Consider the following 19,302-nt stretch of genomic DNA (forward strand, 5'->3'; position numbering starts at 1 on the left):
CCTCAATGAAAACTCTAAAATAGATTAGGCTTGCCTCCCGTCTGTCCCTTCCGTAGTATTTTTCCTCAAGTGGTACCTCTTCTCTTTTCCTTTTCATCTGGGGAGTAGGCCCTCCTGTTCCCTTCCCCTCCCCTGCCGTAAACAGTTTTCCAAAAACACAGAACAAACAAAAAACTCCCAAACATCTATGGCTTTAGGGAGAACCTGATGGACTCTTTCATACTGATGTGCAGATGACTGACAAAAGCTTGTGTTGGCAAAGTCTAATGTCCCTCTTTCCCCTACTGTTTACATTTTAACAAGGAAGAAAGCCTCAGGCAGAGGACTGACTCTAATTGTGAATTCTCAGGTTCCTGGGGAAGGTATTTTGGAAGGGGCTGGGAGTCCAGTGAGGAGGGGTGTTCCTGGTGTGCCCCTAAAATAATACAGTGTGGACAGTTATTCTGCCTTCTCTAAGGTTGGCTATAGATGTGTGCCAGCCAAGTGTACTCTCTCTCCACCTGGCATCCTGTGGCCACTTGGGATTGCACTGCACTTCTAAGGATTTCTGGGTGTGGTTTTCCATTTCTGACAGTGATTGGAACTAATTTTTTCCGAGGAGAAAAGACAAATGCTGGCCCTGAGAATGCAGGAGGTTGTAAGCAAGCATGTACAGTTAGATGGCATTTGGGAGCCCAGGTCTTTTACCACCTGATTTAATTTCTCCGTTGGAGGCAGCAGAGCATGGTGATTGAGAATCAAATGTTATTGGATTCAGGTCCCAGCTCTGCCACTTGCCAGCTGTGTGGTCTTCACAGATGGCAAGTGGCTTACTGTGTCTCAGTTTCTTCATCCGTAAAATGGGGATAATAATTGTACCTACCTTACTGGGTTGCTGTGAGATTTACATGAGATAATGCGTGTAGTTAAATCATAGTACAGCACCCAGAACACAGTATAAATGTGATAACTGTTACTGTGTTTGTCATTATGATTGTGATTATGGTTTTTGTCACCTAGAGCCATTGTGTGGCTGGCTGGCTACAATGCCACAACCCAGGAGATCGCCAGGCCTTCTGAGCTCTTGGCAGGAGTCAAAGCGTACGTCGGTTTCATAAAGTCACTGGCCCAGTTTTTGGGTGCAGATGTGTCCAGAGTCATCCGCAACGCCCTCCTGCAGCAGACGCAGCCACTGGACTCGTGTGGGGAACAGACTATCACCACTCTCTACACAAATTGGTCAGTGTTGCTTATCCTCTCTCACTGCCTTACTTCTTTGTTAGCACTTTTTCCTTTATGCAGTAGGACCTCGGGACCAGGCATTTTAGCTCCTAGGGTCATAAACCCCCAAACGGAAGCTTGTTTCTGCCCGAGGACTGGAGCTGTAAGCTGGGGCAGACTCAGATCCCCTCTGTCCACCATGAGGTCTCTTTCTAAGCTTCCATGTAACATCCATTGATCTACTCTGTAGCAATTTGACCCTTTTCCTCTTAATCTGCCGTTCTTAACCTTCCTTTTCTGGATTCTTACTGTTTTCATTTCAAGTGATCTCTCTTCCTCTTTCTGAAGTTCTCTTTATTTCTCTCTTTGTCCAGTTTCTCCCCCTGGAGACCACTCTGTCTCACACCATCTCTCCAGAGCACTGTCTCCTTACCTGCTCCTTACCTCCCGACATGACCGTGTCACGTCTAGTAGATTGTTCTTCATAGCGAAAGGGGCCTCCTCCCCCAGACTGGAGGAGGCAGGGGTCAGCAGTATTTCCTTTGAGGGTTAAGGATGGAGAGGAGCTGGATTCCTACCTCCCTAAGCCACTGGGTGGCGTTCTTAATCCAGTATCAGCTCGGCAGGAGCCCGGCTGCAAAGAACCCCCTGAGGAGGGGGAAAGACTGAGACAAGGTTTACAATAAAATGCCAACAGGGGCCTGGCAGGTAAGGTAAATGGGTGCTGTGGGCTAGGTGGGGACTTTGAATAGCTGGAGAGGGCATGCCCCTCTAAAAGGCGGCAGCCGCCACTTAGCTCCATCTGATCGCTGCCCCACTAAATCCTTATTTTAATGTAAAATCTCTCAGTTTCCAAAATTTGACAACTAATTCAAATTAAAAGGAAAAACCCTCACGTTTGAATGCTGGTTTTGACCTACCCCTGGTTAGCTTGTGACTTCTGTAAGACCTAGGCCCGGAGCTAGTGCCTGGGTAAGTGGCAGGCGTTGCCACGCCCTCTGCTGACACTGGCTGGAGGCCTTCTCAGCTTGCCCAGAGGTCAGGAGGGCATATTTGGAGACTGGATGACAAGTGTTCACGGGGCCTCTCTCTGTCCAGGAGGTTTGACTTGAGACCTGCTTCCAGGGTCCTAGGCCCTTAGTCCAACACTCTCGTTGGAGAGGTTGAGGCTAAGTATATTTCAGAGGAGCCCAATTAGTAGGAATTTTTTGTCTTGTCAGCTTAGGCTTGTCTCACCTGACAGAGGAAGACCAAGGGCGAGGGGTGTGCAGTAGCTAGAAAAGGTGGTAGGGCGTGCACACCATTACGTCTGACAGCACAGCCAAATGCCCTGCAGATTAGAGGCAAAGCGGAACCACGCTACTGCCAGTTGTTTTTGAGCCAACAGCTTGGGGTGTTAATTAGAGTGTTGTACTGTCTTCTTTGAGTCTCTTCTCCCCACCCCAGCCTTTGGTGGAGTTTCTCTTCCTGAGCCCAGTGGTGGTGGTAGGGAGAAAGGATTGAACACTAATCTTCTGTGCTTTCTTGCGAACCTTGTAGGTACCTAGAAAGTCTGCTTAGACAGGCGAGCAGTGGGACCATTATCCTCTCACCAGCCATGCAGGCCTTCATCAGCCTCCCCAGAGAAGGGGAGCAGAACTTCAGCGCAGAGGAGTTCTCTGACATCTCTGGTGAGCCCAGAGCCTGGTCTCCTGTCAGGGAGCCGAACCTTTCCCCTCAATACAATATCTTAACCTATGGATCCCATCTAAATTCTCCTACCTTCCCAGAGGCTCATTCTGTACTCTCCTAGATCTCTGCTAGATTCTACCTTAGGGACAGTAAAAAGAGATTTCAAGTGAGACCCAGAATTGAGGAGTGGCTTGGGGGTTGAAGGTGGAGACGGAGGATGAGGGGAGTTAGGAGCTAGGCAGGGGCACTCAAGTCACTGAAAGGATTTATTCTTCGAAGGGTAGTAAATGGTTATTTTCCATTTCCACAAAGAGTAAAGAGTAGGACATATAATGAGGGGTAAAGGATAAATGTAAGGAGGACATTCTGATGTTTGGAATTATTAAACAGTGGTCTGACGTCATGGCATCTTCTCCCTGAGGGATAAGTTTTAGAGCCTTAGCTAGTGCTTGGATTGCTGATGTTTAATAATGATGATGAGATAATGGATGACATTTAGTGTGGGCTTGGTTCTAAATGTTCACATGTATTTAACTCCTTTACTCCTCACAGCAGCCTTGAGGTAGGTACTCTTATTACCCCCATTTTACAGATGAGGACACTGAGACACAGAGAGGTTAAGGAGCTTGATTAAGGTCATACATCATTCATAGATAGTAGAACTGGGATTTCAACTCAAGGCAGTCAAATTCCAGAACCTGGGTGCTTAGTCACTCTGTCACGCTGCTTCCCAGTGTATAGAAGTGCTTTTGTGTCTCAAGGCAGGCAGATGAGTGTGTCGTGAATGAGTTGGGAAGTTATCCTCTTTTTAAAGAGGGCTTGAAGCCATGCAGATCCTTTTTAATAGATTTGTTTTACTGACTGACTGATTCATGAACTATCCCACTGCTTCCTGCTTCCTCTCACCTCCGTATAAATCATGGACCCCGCGTGGTATCTGAGACAGGTAGGAGATGTTTCAATGACCCTGCCCTCCCCATTCTTCCCCTTCCTTGGGGGGTGTTATGAAAGTCAGAGTATACAGTTCTGTTTTCCAACTCTACCTTCTTCTTACCCTCATACTGACTCCATCAGTGAGCTGACCCTACCCTTTACCTGCTGGAGGCTTCAGATGTCCCCTTCTTATCAACTCCTCCCACAGACTGTAGGCAGCATCTAAAATCAGCTTTAGGTCTCGCTGACAACTGACGAGCAGCAGGAGGTAATGCTGATTCCCCCTTTTACCACCCCCACCCCAATTTCCCTGGGTTACCATGGTGATGGGGCAATGCTGCTGCAAAAATAGATAGATGGATAGAGAAGGATGCCCTAGGGTTATAGCCTAGAGAGGACTAGAGTAAGGAGAGTTGGCAGATCCAAATCAGTAGATCAGTGTGTCTTCTCTCCAGAGAAGGCAGTTCAGCCCCTCTGCCTCTCTGTCAGCCATTTTAGAATTATCTAAGTTGGCCAGTTAGGAAATCCTTTTCTAGTTCTCAGCTCAGTTGTTCCTATCGTAAATAGGTGACTCTAAAAATGTTTAGTATTTATTCCACATGAGGCTCTGTGTCAGCTGCTGTGACCAGTTCCACTTCCTTTGTCAATGGTAGAGGTGGAGATCAACTGGTCCTGCCTTTAAACACTTGAGTGTGGAGCCTTGATTTCCTTTTCCCTCTGAACTCTTGTTAACTATGTTAAACTCACCTTTCCTCTACTGGTCTCTTGTTACTTCTGGTCTTTATGGTTTTCTCTGCTGGGACCGCCCATAGCCAAAGATCATAGCTGGAGCTCTTCCCTGTCTGAATTTGTCACTAGTGTTTCTAACGTGGGATTTCCTCGGCCAGGTTTTATTTAATTCACAAAGGACCAGAAGCAGGCTGGGTAGGGAGGGATAAGGTAATGGGGCAGACTTGAGGGAAGAAGAATTTAGGGGAAAAGACAGCTGGGAGTCTGGGGATGTGTACTGATTATGCTATCATATCAACTCTGTGAGGTATTCAGAGTGGATATTAATTTCTTCATTTTACAGAGAAGTGAACTGAGGCTCAGAGAGGGGCTTAACATCTGATAAAGCTAGTGCAGCTAGTGCAGCAAGAGTAAAGCCCAGGTGCCATGTAAAGGGACTGGGAAAGTCTAGATTCTTATAGGAATGAAAAGTAAATAGTTATCATTTGTGGTACGTCTTGGTGTGAGTACCAGTGGGGAGAGGGTAAGTTGTCCCACAGGCAGGCCAGACCTGTCACCTGAATACAGGATTTCAGGCTACGTTTGCTCTCCAACTTCCCACTTCCTTTCCTTGCTGAAAAACACTTAAGGTGTTCACGTTACCCTATAGCTATTGTGCAAAAGCACCAGTGTCCTCTGAGTCCCACCTGGGACCTCTGTAACTCTATTCCAGAGTTGCGGGCTTTGGCTGAACTCCTGGGCCCCTATGGCATGAAGTTCCTGAGTGAAAACCTGATGTGGCATGTGACCTCTCAGATTGTGGAGCTGAAGGTACTGTGGAAGCAAGTCCCCGGGAAGAAGGTCCAGCCCCCGGGGGAAGAAGGGTAGGGGTAGGAGACCAGGGGGAAGATGTACCATGGGTCTCATCTTTTCGTGCTTAATGGCTCTGTGTCCTGGCTGCAGAAGCTGGTGGTGGAAAACATGGATGTACTTGTTCAGATCAGATCCAACTTTAGCAAGGCAGACTTGATGGCTTCTCTGCTTCCCCAGCTGATGGGTGAGCACGTCTCCTAAAGGGAGAAGGAACTGTGGGAAAAGCATTGTGGATGACGGGTTTTTGGGGCTCTGGAGCCTAGGCTGGGTCTGAAGAAGCAAAACTGTTGCCATTCTCCTAAGTTCTCTTCTTGAACGCTCTTCTTTCTCCTCAGGGGCTGATAATGTGCTGAAGCGTATGACCATCATTGGAGTTATCCTCAGTTTTAGGGCCATGGCCCAAGAGGGACTTCGGGAGGTGAGCTGGGGGAGAGGGGGCTGCCACAGGATAAAGCCTTGGGTAGGGCTTGTGTGAGAAGTTGTGGAAAGGGTTGGTGAGCATTGAGGAGAACGGAGCTTAATTCAGTAGAGGTCCTGGAAGTTCTTTGAGGCTAGATGAGCTGAAGAAACCTAGACGCATGACGAGAGAAGTAGCATGGGAAGCTGGCTAAGTTCTTATCTAAGCTGAGGCCCCTTTTTTGTTTCTTTGTTTCCACCTGTTTGAAGGCATCGGCCACTGTCCCTTGGACTCATTTGTACTCTCTTTCCTCCAGGTTTTCTCCTCCCACTGCCCATTTCTTATGGGTCCCATTGAGTGCCTGAAGGAGTTTGTCACCCCAGACACAGATATCAAGGTATGGGAGAGTGCAAAGTGGAATCTAATTAGGAGATTTTTGTTGTTGAAAAAGGATGGAGCTAGGATCTTGTAAGGGAGAGAGGGCTCTGAAGAATACTGCAGGGAGAAGAGCCAGAATTTGAATAGAAACACGTTGGGGAAGATTTTGTGGAGGGAGGGGCGTTGGTCAGACGAGAGGGTGCACAGCTGGGGAGCCCTGGGGAGATCCTGTGGGGGCTAGGGAAACGTTACTGGAGGGAGAGGAGTAAGGTCTAGGATAGTTCCTACAGCTTTTCTCCTAAGATGTGCAAATTAGATACCCAACTATATGCAGACAAGTCCCCTCTTTAGTCAGGAGCCTGGGTACTTTTTGTAAAATTTGTTTCTTCCATTCCTGCCCACCCTGCCTGCCCTCAGATTTTCCTTTCTTTTTCTGGCCTTTTCTTCCTCCTAGTTCTGAAACTTTCTGGTTCCTCTGTGCGTGTGTCACCTGCCTTGGGCCTCATTTCCTCTAGAGATGGGGAAAGGCGGAGGGGACTCGGTAAGCACCCTAGTTAATCATCCATTCCCCCTCCCCCACCTCACGTCAGCTTGCCTTTTGAATCACCTAGAACAAACAAGTATGTTTTGCAGGAAATACAGCTGAAGGCTGGGAACAAGGACCTTCAAATGCACAGGGCAGGGCACTTCTCTTATAATTGATTGCGTTAACGGAGGGAGGTCTGTGAGAAGAGGAAACTGGTTAACAGGAAGTAGTCAGAAAAAAAAAAGAAAACTTAGAAAAAAAAACTTCCTTTACCTTGAGGTCAAAAGAGTTGTGAACATTTCCCCTCTCTCTGCCTGAAATCAGATGATAAGGGTCAAGGCGTCACGGGCCCTGAGGGGGTGACGTTTCACTGGGCGGGCTGCTCCTTCAGTCCAGGTCTTTGGTGTCATGGTGAGCCTGGGGTTCGGGCAGCTGTTGGTGGTGGGGCTGAACGCTCTGGCCTGTCAGGAGTGTGTCTAGCTGGCATCTTCCAGGCAGCTCCGAGCTTTAGGCTCTGCCTGCCTGGGAGAATAAGCAGGTCGGGTGGCGCGGGCGGTGGCCTGTCCGTCAGAGATTCTGTTACTGCCTCAGAGGGGTGAGAAGATTAGGAGAAGAGAACAGAAGCTCCTCCAATGATCACTTTCTTCCTCCAGAAAACCACAGGTCATGGACCAGGTCCTTGATCTCCTAGGTCATGGGTGCCACAAGCAGCGTTATTTAGTTAGTAGGGAATTTAAATAAAGGGCAGAGCAGGATGTGGCTGAGGTTAACTTCCTGTGTCCAGCACCACAGGCAGTGTGTTTATTGTTATGTCTGTGGGGTTCTTTGCATAAGATACTCTACTTAGTTATCTACTGTTGAAACAGTTATCCTTGTTCTCTCAGAACATTTTCAAGTCCTTTTTTTTTTTTTTTAACCTCAAAAGGGGTCTGAGTACTTTGTGGGTGGGTGGGTGGGTGGGTGGGTGTTTGGGGCTACATCTTGGGAACCTGATTCTAAGTACAGTGAGGGATTCAGGAATCAATCAATCAGTATTAACTGAATGCCTTCTATGTGCTTAGCATTGTGTTAAAACCTAGAGAGGATAAAAGAAATGCAGAGTTCCTGGCTTTGAGAGAAAGGAAGTAGAGCGAAAGGGATAATGGTTATTAGTCTCTTGGTGACTCTGTGAGTCACTAGGGTAGATGCTTTACACATGTGGTCTAATTTAATCTTCACAGCAACTCTGTGAGGTAGGTATCATTATCCCACTTTTACAGATGAGAAAATGGAGGCTCGAAGAAGTTAAGTAACTTTTAGCCAAGGTCACACATTTAGTAAGTGGTGGTGCTAGGATTTGAACCCAGATCTTCTCACTCCAAAGCCTTTTTCTCCCCTCTCTATTCCATGAGGTTAAAAAAAAAAATTGTAATCTAGTTGATGAGATAAGCCACACATCTCACCTCCAATCTGAAAAGAAAACTGATGATACCAAGTGCTGCGTGTGATCACTGCGAAGTAAGCGGTGCCAGGTTAAGGAGGGAGAGATGAGCTTGGGCTGAAGTCAACAGGGAGGGCTCCATAGAGAATATGGGATTTGAGTTAGGCCTCAAGTGTGGGTGTCACTTAGATATAAGTAGAGGAGAGGTAAATAGGAAAAACTCTAGACTTTTTTCCTTCCTATGTAGGGAAAAACCCAGTTCTTTCCTGAGTGTTTCTCTCCTGCGAGTCTTCTTTCCTCTCACACAGAACACTTCACTTCTGACACTTCTGGTCACCAAATGTGTGGAGGTTTTTCCCCCACACCAATTCTCTGTGACACCAGTTGGGTGTCCTGAAACTTAATTCTGACACTATCTACCTGGAGATAGTGTCAGATCACACAGGTTAAGGGTTCACTCCCACAAGTCTGCACCTACTCCCCGCTTCAGAAGCCAGTTGCAAACCTGAGTTGTCACCTGTGCTTCTGACCAACCGGCTGTAGGTCGGAGGTTCCAATATTCCCCTCCTTATTTTCCATTAATTTGCTAGAGTGGCTCACAGAACTCAGGGAAACACATCTACCAGTTTATTAAAGGATGTGATAAAGGATATAAGATAAACAGCCAGATGGAGAGATACATGGGGCGAGGTCTGGGAGGATCCTGAGGGCAGGAGCTTCTGTCCCCATGGAGTTGGGCTCATCACCCTCCTGGTCCGTGGATGTGTTCTTAACCTGGAGGCTCTCTGAACCCCGTACTGTTGGGATTTTATGGAGGCTTCCTCACGTAGGCATGATCAATTATTAACTCCATTTCCAGGCCCGCTCCCCTCTCTGGAGAAGTGGGGGTGTGGTGCGGGTGAAAATTCCCAGCTTCTAACCAAGCTTGGTCTTTCTGGTGACCAGCCGCCATCCAGGAGCTGTTCGGGAGCGCACCCAGAGTTGCCGCATAAGAACAAAAAAATGCTCCTAGTGTTTTTATCACTTAGGAAATTATAAGGGTTTTAGGAGCCCTGTGTCAGGAACCAGGGGCAGGGACCAATATATATATTTTCTATCATCTCTCAAGAAGAAAGGACACTCTAGAAGAGGGAAGCACATGAACCGAAGCATGCAAGTAAGAAAGTAAGTTGTAGCTTGGAGACAGTGAATAAATTACCCTGGCTGCATTGACTGTAGGAAGCATTTGAGGAAATAAGGTTGAAAAAATAAATTTGGGGACTTCCCTGGTGGTGCAGTGGTTAAGAATCCGCCTGCCAATGCAGGCGACACGGGTTCGAGCCCTGGCCCGGGAAGATCCCACATGCCGCGGAGCAACTAAGCTTGTGAGCCACAACTACTGAGCCCGCGTGCTGCAACTAATGAAGCCCACGCACCTAGAACCCGTGCTCGGCAACAAGAGAAGCCACCGCAATGAGAAGCCCGTGCACCGCATGGAAGCGTAGCCCCCACTCGCCGCAACTAGAGAAAGCCCGTGCGCAGCAACGAAGATGCAAAGCAGCCAAAAATAAATAAATATAAATAAATTTATAAGATAAAAATACAAATAAATAAATAAATTAAAAAAAAAATAAAAAAAAAAAAAAAATAAATTTGTACTGTGGAGAATCTGAATGCCAAGCTAAAGCACTGGATTTTTTTTTTTTTTTCCCTCTTTCCCGTGTAGGTTAGGGAGATCTATGAAAGGAATACCTAGAAAAGATGATAGGACACCAAAAGTTTAAAATCTGTGATCCAAGAGTCTTGACTGCCTGTAGCTTCTGTCAAGCACTTCTCTCCAGGGGATACCCTCCAGAATGTTGTTTTCTTCTCTACCAGGTGACCCTGAGTGTCTTTGAGCTGGCATCTGCTGCAGGGGTGGGCTGTGACATTGACCCAGCTCTGGTGGCTGCCATTGCCAATCTGAAAACTGGTAAGATTGGGGAAAGGGGGCAACGGAGGGCTTGGGCCCTATTTTGGGGTGGAAAAATGTCAATCTCAAAGAAGCCTTTATTTGGGATTGTGAATTCAGAGGTTATAAAATTGGAGCTAAGGAAAGACTTAAAGCATAGTCTCTAATCCCCAGAAAATACTTCCACAGGCAATTTAGATTTCTAGTCAGATTCTAACCAGTTGATCTGTGAATCAGCTAAAAAGTATTAAGTGAGAGTCTGGTACTCAGCAGGTGCTCAAAGAAACTTACAATCTGGTTGGGGAAATGAGTCATGCAAATGAAACGATGAGCGAACAATACACAGTAGACGTGAATTCATACTAAGTTGTGTGGTATAGCATCCAAGTTCCCCAGAATGATCTTGTGCTCTCCCCTCCCCTAAAATCACCTTGACACCATGCACTTCCTCCCCTGGACTCACACTTGTCTCTTATATTTCCATTACACATTTCCTCGGATTAGCACATTTGTACTTGTACACACTCAGAATAGGATGGAATCAGGGGGCTGGTAGTAAGCCCTTTTAAAATTGCCAGACTGGCTCTCCCTCTTCTCTCTCGGTTTTGGTGAGACTCTTTCCTCTCCTTCCTGCCTCTGTACCCCATCAAGCAGCTGACAGAGTGCCCTCAGACTGCGTGTCAGCAGAGCCCTTTGCCAAGAGCTGTGCTCAGTCACCAGGGGAAGCCTCCAGGGCTCAGGCCTCTCGCCATCAGTGGAAGCTAGTACCGTCCCCTGCAGCAGTCATGACTTGCCTATAGTGCTCTGCAAGTAACTCTCGCCATCAGTGGAGGCTAGTACTGTCCCCTGCAGCAGTAATGACTTGCCTATAGTGCTCTGCAAGTAATTTTCACAGATATTTTCTCATGTGATCCTCCTAGTAATTCTGCGAAGTAGGACCCCACGGAAGAAAACTCCTGTTTGCTGACCTTACTCTCTTTTCCTTTTTCCTTCTTTCCAGATACGTCATCCCCTGAGGAAGAATATAAGGTGGCCTGCCTGCTCTTGATCTTTCTTGCCGTTTCCCTCCCCCTCCTTGCCATGGACCCAGCTTCCTTCTATAGCATTGAGAAGGATGGTAAGTAAGGAGTAGGTTTGTTTGTTTGTTTTTTTAAATAAATTTATTTATTTATTTATGGCTGTGTTGGGTCTTCGTTTCTGTGCGAGGGCTTTCTCTAGTTGCGGCGAGCGGGGGCCACACCTCATTGCGGTGCGCGGGCCTCTCACTATCGCGACCTCTCCCATTGCAGAGCACAGGCTCCAGACGCGCAGGCTCAGTAGTTGTGGCTCACGGGCCCAGTTGCTCCGCGGCATGTGGGATCTTCCCAGACCAGGGCTCGAACCCATGTGCCCTGCATTGGCAGGCAGATTCTCAACCACTGCGCCACCAGGGAAGCCCAGGAGTAGGTTTGAGGGACCAGTGCAGTTTAGGTTAGTGTCCTGGGGTCGGGAGATGAGACGGAGACATTTGTCTGGAAAACACAGACTTCTGACTCAGATGTAAAGTTCTGTTTCAAAAAGCACTCGAGAATGAACTATCCCTAAAATTCAATTCCAGTGAAATTACATAGGAATATCCTTCTCCTAATCCTCAAATGCCTTCCAGCCCTTTTGGTGTCAAACAGGGATGGCCCAGCCTGAAAAAACGAGAAGTTACCAGCTGGGGTCGCCTGGGGTGGCTCACTTTCCTTTCCTTTCTCTCCCTCTTTGTCAATAATAACCTAGGTTACAGCAACAATATTCACTGCTTGACCAAAGCCATCATCCAGGTGTCTGCTGCCCTCTTCACCCTCTACAACAAGAACATTGAAACTCACCTCAAGGAATTTCTGGTGGTGAGTGGGTATACGTTATAAGGAATGGACGATTGCAAAGTCTGGTGGGAATTGGTTTGACTTAAATCCATAGACAGTTATTGTTGAGCAGGCCTTGGAGCCTAACCTCCCATCCTATTCATTAAGTAGTGAGAGGCCACTTTGTGAAAGGCAGGGGTTTCTTCTAGATTCTCTAACAGCTGGTATTTCAGCCTCTGCCCAAATACTTGGAAGGAGCATTGGACTAAGAGTTAGCAAATCTGAGTTCTAGTTTTGGATCTGCCACTAAGCAGTTGTGTGATCTCTGAAGACCCAAACTTTTGGGGCCTCAGTTTTCCCATTTATTAAATAGAAAGATTAAACTGAATCCATGATTCACTACCTTGGTGTGCATTACATTATCCTGAGGAATTTGTTAAAATACAGATTTCTGATCCTTACACCAGACCTACTGAATTAGAATATTCTAGGGTGAGTCCAGGCCTCTGTTTTTAACAAGGTCTCCAGGAGACCAGATGCACAGTGAAGTTGGAGAGACGCTGAGTTTTATAATCTATAAGGCCCTTTTCAACTCTAATACTGATAAAAAGTCAAGCTTTTTTCAAATTCTCAAACTTCATTGTAAGTCAGAATCACCTGGAGAATTTCTAATTCAGTAGATTAGAGGTGGGGCTGGAAAATTTGCATTTTCAACAAGTTCCCGGGTAATGTTGGTGCTGCCCATCCTGTGATCTTACTTTGAGAATCACTGGTCTAGATTTCTAGGGACTGGAACTTACAATCAAGCAGCTGATTTTACTATAGGTTATGTCCAATTTGTTTGAAAAAAACTGTTAAAATTTTTTTTAGCCGAAGTTTGACTCCCTGTAGCTATCATTATTGATCTAAGTTTTGCCTCTGGAAAATCACAGAATAAGTAATCTCTTTCCTTTGTTCAAAGAGGCCCCAGAGCTTCCCATTCTAAATACTCCATGGAGGAATCCCCTCCATACACTTCTGAAACATGGTCCAGTACCCACTGCCTGCTTGAGCATTCTCAGCAATAGGGAGCTTATTCTTTTGCAAAGCATGGTCCTGATTTAAAAACTAGGTCCTTATCTGTCTCCTTTTAGGAGGAAACAGTAGATCATATGCTCTAGGGAATCACACTCTTGACCTGAGAAGTACATGCCAGGGACTTGGAAGCTTAGTGAGAGGGTCTCTATTTAAACTGGGACAACAGGCCACACAAAATGGGCTCTGAGCATCTTGGATAGAAAGAGGATTCATACCAGATCTCTAAGATGGAGTGAGAAGGGAATCACCCGACCCACCCCCCCCCCACCCCGCCACCTTTCCCCTTTTACCCTCTTTGTTTGCTAAATACAGGTAACCTGGGCCTGGGATGCAATTAGTGACATTTCTTTCTCCCTCTTTGATCTGTTGGGGGCCTGAAGGTGAACGAAGAGGACAGCCATTCGGGAGTTGACAGGAGGAGAATACCAAGAACACTGTGTCTGAATCAGAGGCCCAGCTCTGTCTCTGGTCGGGTGGGGAGTCAGCTGTAAACAGTCTGATGACAGTGGTGTCTGGAGGCCGCCTAGGAAAAGAGATTAATCTCCTGGCATACAGTATTACCTGCCTCTGCTGCAGGTTCTTTCTTCGCCCCTTGCAGCCTCTCCTCCAGCATCCCCAGCAACCTCCTGTTGTCTGCACTGGCTAGTTTAGAGGCAGTGTGCATCTCTGAAACCTGGGGGATTTGCCGCTTGCCCACCCTGAGCCTCCAGGAACATCCCAGCACTTCTTAACTCACCTCCTTGATCTTTTGTTGACTTCTGTAGTCTGAGGCTGTCCTACTCTGACCATAAAAATCTGCTTCCTTACAAATTCTTCCCTTACAGGTAGCTTCCGTCAGCCTCCTGCAGCTGGGCCAGGAGACTGACAAGCTTAAAACCAGAAATCGGGAATCCATTTCTCTGCTCATGCGCTTGGTATGTATCTGGTGTAAGTTGGTCTTAGAGGAAGGGCCAGAAGGAGGTTCCTCTTTAGGGTCCTTGGCTCCCAGCCATTGTTATCACCCAAAAGCATTAACTAAGAACTTAATTCTGCCTGAGGAGGTCTAGGCCTTACATTCTGGCTAACATTCTAGACTTGTCCTGTAATCCCAAGGTAGTAGAGTCTTCGAGGACTTCTCTGCAGGACAGGGTCTTCCCAGCCCCTAGCTAACTGGGCCCCTTTCCCTGCAGTGTTCTTGAGTCTGACGTGGTGGGGCAGCTGTGTCCCTCATCCATAACTATCTGTCCAGTACATGTTTGGTTTTACTTGACCACTTCCTACCGCTGTATTTCTTGTTCTTAAGAGTACCATGAAGAAGGTGCTGAGTAGCACACAGCTGAACTGGGGGAGGGGGATGGGGGCTCAGAGGAGGGATGGGATTTTAGCTGAAAAGCTGTAAGGCAGGGAGCCAGGTGGGCCATGAATCAGACAGCTCCTGCTGTCTCTTCTGTCTTCCCAAGCTGTGGCCTTTCCCCTACTTTGGCAGAAAGTTCTGGCAACTCTGACCCAATTAACTTTAAAAAAATCTTTTCCTCTTGACCCTGTTTCCCTCTTCAACATGCTTACTCTTTTGCTCTAAAGTTTGATTCCCTCGGTTAGTGCTGCACTTAGACGTGGACAGCAGGGGCTCCTGTCTGGGGCCCTGGGTTTAAGTGGCCCCCCTCTGGCCTACAGGGAGAGGACATGCCCACCTGGAGCCTGTGCCCCACCTTGAAGCCCCCACTAAAGATTTCTAGGGCCTCAGAATTCTCTGCTAAGCAGCTCCAGCCCACTTGTAGGGCTTGTGCTGAGCTTCTTCAAGTCCATCCTACTGAGGCAGACTGTGCTCTAGAGCCCACGGAATGTATGGCTGGAGTTTAGATGTGCAGACAGGAAGTTTATGTGTGTATACAGATCCCCCACACTGGGGCTAGGAGGAGAAGGGGGCCAGGCTGGAGGCTGATTCCCTCTCTTCCCCCTATTCTGGTGCAGAACTCTGGGGGGGTCTAAGAATTCTTAATTCAAACCTGTCTTCCATGAAATTGTAAAGGTACACTCAGCCCTCCATATCCACAGGTTCTCAGCCATGGATTCAACCAACCGTGGATTGAAAATATTAAAAAAAAAATTCCAGGAAGTTCCGTAAAGCAAAACTTCAGTTTGCCCACACCAGCAACTATTTAAGCATTTACATTGTATTTACAACGGTTTATGCAGCATTTACACTGTATTAAGTATTATAAGTAATCTAGAGATGATTTAAGTATATGGGAAGATATTGTAGGTTATATGCAAATACTATGCCATTTTATATAAGTAACTTGGGCATCTACAGATTCTGGTATCTGAATCCCCTGAATTAGTTCCAGGGGTGGTCCTAGAACAAATCCCCTGCCAGTACCCCATGAATATTGAGAGACGACTACATATTGCAAAGGTCACAAGGAAGAATAGTTTGTCTGATTTATTTAGTCATATGGTACATGGGCTTCCATTTGTACTCTTGGCCAGGCCGACAAATACTAGGGGCAGGCAAGCCTGGAACTCCTTCTGGGTCTCCTTCTTTAAATACACAGGCATTGAGTGGTATCTGTGTCTCAGTTTCTCCAGCTTGAAAGAGGCCTAGGTTGGGCTGATTAAGGATTATGATGGAGAAGAGAAGAGAATGGACCTGAGGGTGGGGGTGGGGTGAGGTGAGGGGTGAGAAGGCACAGGAGGCAAAGGAGGGCAGAGGGAAGGCAAGTGTAGTATGCTAGATAGAGCACAGTCTTCAGAGCAGTGGGACCTAGGGCAAGTTAAGTAACCTTTCCGAGACTGATTCCTCAGCCATGAAAGTGGGCAATTATCTTTATGATAGAGGGGCAAGGATTCATGAGACGGTATATATAGAAGTGCCTAGTACATAAGAGAGGCTAAATAAATGTTAGTCCCCTCTCTCCGCTGCTTAGTTTAGTTTCTGGATGATTTAGGCACGCCTGTTCATTCCCTTGGGCAGTTTTCACCTCTGTGAGGCTGGAGGTGATGCTGTATTGCCGCTCAGTGCTGTCTCCTCCCTCTGCTTTGAGTCCCCCCTCCCCCTGCCCCGAAGTGTGGGAAGCTGTCTGCCCCTTATGGCATCACAGGCCTGCGGAGTGGCTGGAACAGAGCTAGGACCAGGCACTTTTTGTAGGAGGGAAGAGACAGAGGGCCTAACTGCTGCAAAGCAATTTAAATGCTAATGGTTCCACAGAGAAATTGGAAGTGACTGAAGGGAAGGAGCTGTATTCTGAGTTAAGAGGCTACTCATGTAGCCCCAAATCCTGGGCAGGCACTTCTCTCCATGGGGTCGTTCTGTCTTGGCTGTCAAGCCTGGGCAGTGCCCACCCCCACTATTGTCAGATTGCTCCTGGCTTGGGTGTCACGGGGGAAGGAATGACTCTCTCATAGAATCATGGAATCCTAGATGTCAGAACCAGATCAGATGCTGGCAGTTAATCCAGTCCTCACAATTCATAGGTGAGAGGGAGGCAAAGATGACATCCAAGGTCTCCCCCAGAATATATGGGCAGATCTGGGACTAGAACCATTTCTTGGCCTTCACTCTAGGGCTGTTTCCACTACCATGAATTTCCTCCAGTTAGGAGCCCTGTGATTTTCTGTGCTTAATAGAGCGGAGATTAGAAGTCTTGGGCAAGTGGATCCTTCTTGAAGCCACCACTCATTTCCCCGTACCCAAGGGTCATGTCCTGGAAAAGAGATCGTATCTCTCTCCTGGCTTAAGGTTTGAAAGTCTTGTGTGTAGCAAGAAATTCTTTCTGTCATCCAGCCCAAGATCAGAGCTACAGTTTTACGGGCAGATTTCCTTTCCTTCAGCCTGTGGTGTCTGCTCTTCTGAGGCTGTTGTGTGTACTGTGTGTGCATGGTTTGAGAACTGCAGTATCTTACAAATTTTAAAACTTGAAAGGGCTTCAGGGAGAGAAACATGTTAGAGTAGAGATGGTAGATTCTCTTCCCTGAGTGAATTTTCAGGACTTGAAACACCAGACATATTGGGAAGGCCCATCTGTGTGAACTGCCAGAGGATATGGGACACCTCTCTCCAGAGTGTGTTTTTAGTCCCACAACCTCTTGGGTGAGGAGAGTACTGAAGGAAAGACACCCTGTTCCTTCCTTAGGGAAGGGGGCCCTCTGGGTGAGGAGAGTACCGAAGGAAAGACACCCTGTTCCTTCCTTAGGGAAGAGGGTCCTCTGGCCCAACGCTAGGCTGTGCTGCTCTTCGCTACTATTCCCCTGCCCCGCTTCCCTCCGTCTTACCCAGGTATCTCCATCTGTCATTCTGCTTGGCTCTGCGGGCTGCAGGGATTACCGCAGCACACAGGCTTCTAATTAAACTAATTAATCATTCCTGCTCCTTCATGCAGCATCCTTGCTGTTCCCCAAGCACTGTACTAAGGGAGGGAGGAGACTGAGGCCCAGCACAAGAGGACCCGTGTGGATTCCAGACCCCTCTTTCTTGGCCTGTAGTGGTAACTGTTTCTTTCTCTGCAGAGCTTTGTCGTCAGCTCTTTCATCCATCCTTACCTGCATCTGTGCTGCTCACCCACGTATGATTTAGCATCCAGAATGGGAGAGAATGGGAGCTTTTCCGTTGCTAGAGAAGTGATTCTTTCCTGCTTTCTGCTTCTGAGCTCTTTATATAACCCTGAGGAGGGGCACAGAGGCCATTATAATGGAGCTGAAGAGGCCACATTGCTTTCCTAGAGTGGAATGAAGTGTGGGAGGAACGGGGGGAGAGTGCCTTGGGAGCCCCATTCACTTGTAACTCTAAGCACCCCAGAGGGCCCAGGGAACTGAATGAAGAGGAACAGGGTGTCACTGAGGTATGCCCTACCTGGGGTCCTCATCTGTCTTGGCCCTTTCTCTTCCAGGTGGTGGAGGAATCCTCCTTCCTGACCCTGGACATGCTGGAGTCCTGTTTCCCATATGTCCTGCTTCGAAATGCCTATCGGGAGGTATCCCGGGCCTTCCACCTGAACCGAGTGTCGGCCAGTACCCACTGAAGGGCCCCTTGGACCTACCTCAGCCCATGCTGCACTGGAAACTGTGGCTATTTTCTCAAAGGGTGGGAATGGGGTGGGGTCACTAGAGAGAGGATCAGCCAGAGTTGGTGAAGAGGAATATGGGGGAACAGCCCAGGGCTGAGATATCATAGAGAAGTGGGGCCCACTGGGGCGGGGAGTGGAGGATTTTTTAATGGAAAAAAGTTAGGGGATTGGGGTCACGGGTATGAATTTTTGCAATGAAAAAATCTTGACACACAAGTATGTTTTCTGTCTTCTGGGGACTAGAGCTTGAGCTCTGACTGGCATGGGTCTCTTCGACCTTCATCACTATTATAGGATAAGCTGGCAGGCAGAGATGATCAATCATCATATTAAACCATAATGAGCCTATAATCCTCCCACTGGAGCTGCTTCTGTCTCCTGCACATTCATTAGGATGATTATCTCCTCTCTTCCTTTTCCAAATGTGTTCAGCAAGCGTTCGGCCTGCCCCTACTGCAAAGTAGTAGGAAAGGAACCCCTTTTTCCCTTGTGGGAGCTCTTGTAGGAGCCGTGAGTCTCTTCCTCTGCTTCCAGCTCTGCGTCCTGCAGGGGCAACGAGGAAGTGCTCTTGAGAGATTTTCACTGCCCCAAACCCCCCTCACCTGCCCTACCACACCTTGTAGGTAACCAGTTAAGTCCTCTCATCTGTTTAACTTTAACCCCTCCTGCTTTTCCTTGACATCGCCACAACCCAGAGCAGAGGGTCAGTCTAGATTAATTGTAGGTCACAGGACAACTAATTGGACCAGTGTCATGTGAGTTTCTGTCACATAGCATTTGGGGGTATTCTCCCCCCTGTTTGGAGGGACTAACTTAACCCAAATCCCCTTGTCATCCTGGGTACAGCTGTTGCTCCAGGCAGGGATTTCTCTTCTAGATCTTAAATTTCATAGACCTCATTAGGTTACAGGGCCCTGAGAGTAGGTATACTTGAGGGAGTACAAGCTGTTTCAGCTTAGCCCTTTTCTGCACTAATTAGAATTTCAAGTGTCACAAAGCCCAGGGCATTCAAGATAGCACTAAACTAGGTTTAGTTAACTCCGTGGCAGGAAACAGTGGCCCCCATCCAGCACTTTTGTGCACTCAGTGCCAGGGAGGACTGGAGCAACGGATCATATATGTCACAAGTCTAGAGTGGTTGGAATGGGCAAATATAATTAACTAATTGATTAATTAGGGTCATGTCTATACTTCCATGATAAAAGGGAAGCGATTTTTGGTTTTCAGGAAATCCATGGGAGTTCATTAAAGCTATTTGTTAGCTATTTTTAGATATTTGTGTGTTTGATCTTTATTTCTCGAGACCCAGGCTTAG

General features: G+C 47.4%; 1 protein-coding gene across 1 annotated transcript in view; it reads left to right on the forward strand.

Annotated features, from left to right (window-relative positions):
* The window catches only part of NCKAP1L (NCK associated protein 1 like), a 41,700-nt gene extending 23,710 nt beyond the window's left edge, over window positions 1-17,990 (forward strand). The window contains exons 21-31 of the mRNA XM_068560720.1: window positions 1,000-1,218; window positions 2,740-2,870; window positions 5,246-5,343; window positions 5,476-5,569; window positions 5,721-5,803; window positions 6,099-6,179; window positions 9,964-10,057; window positions 11,037-11,153; window positions 11,801-11,910; window positions 13,770-13,859; window positions 17,811-17,990. Coding sequence (XP_068416821.1) covers window positions 1,000-1,218; window positions 2,740-2,870; window positions 5,246-5,343; window positions 5,476-5,569; window positions 5,721-5,803; window positions 6,099-6,179; window positions 9,964-10,057; window positions 11,037-11,153; window positions 11,801-11,910; window positions 13,770-13,859; window positions 17,811-17,942 — 1,249 coding nt within the window. The 3' untranslated portion in view covers window positions 17,943-17,990. The remainder of the gene's footprint in view (window positions 1-999; window positions 1,219-2,739; window positions 2,871-5,245; window positions 5,344-5,475; window positions 5,570-5,720; window positions 5,804-6,098; window positions 6,180-9,963; window positions 10,058-11,036; window positions 11,154-11,800; window positions 11,911-13,769; window positions 13,860-17,810) is intronic.
* The last annotated feature ends 1,312 nt before the right edge of the window (window positions 17,991-19,302 follow it).

Source organism: Eschrichtius robustus, chromosome 13 (genome assembly GCF_028021215.1).
Source record: "Eschrichtius robustus isolate mEscRob2 chromosome 13, mEscRob2.pri, whole genome shotgun sequence".
NCBI lineage: Eukaryota > Metazoa > Chordata > Mammalia > Artiodactyla > Eschrichtiidae > Eschrichtius > Eschrichtius robustus.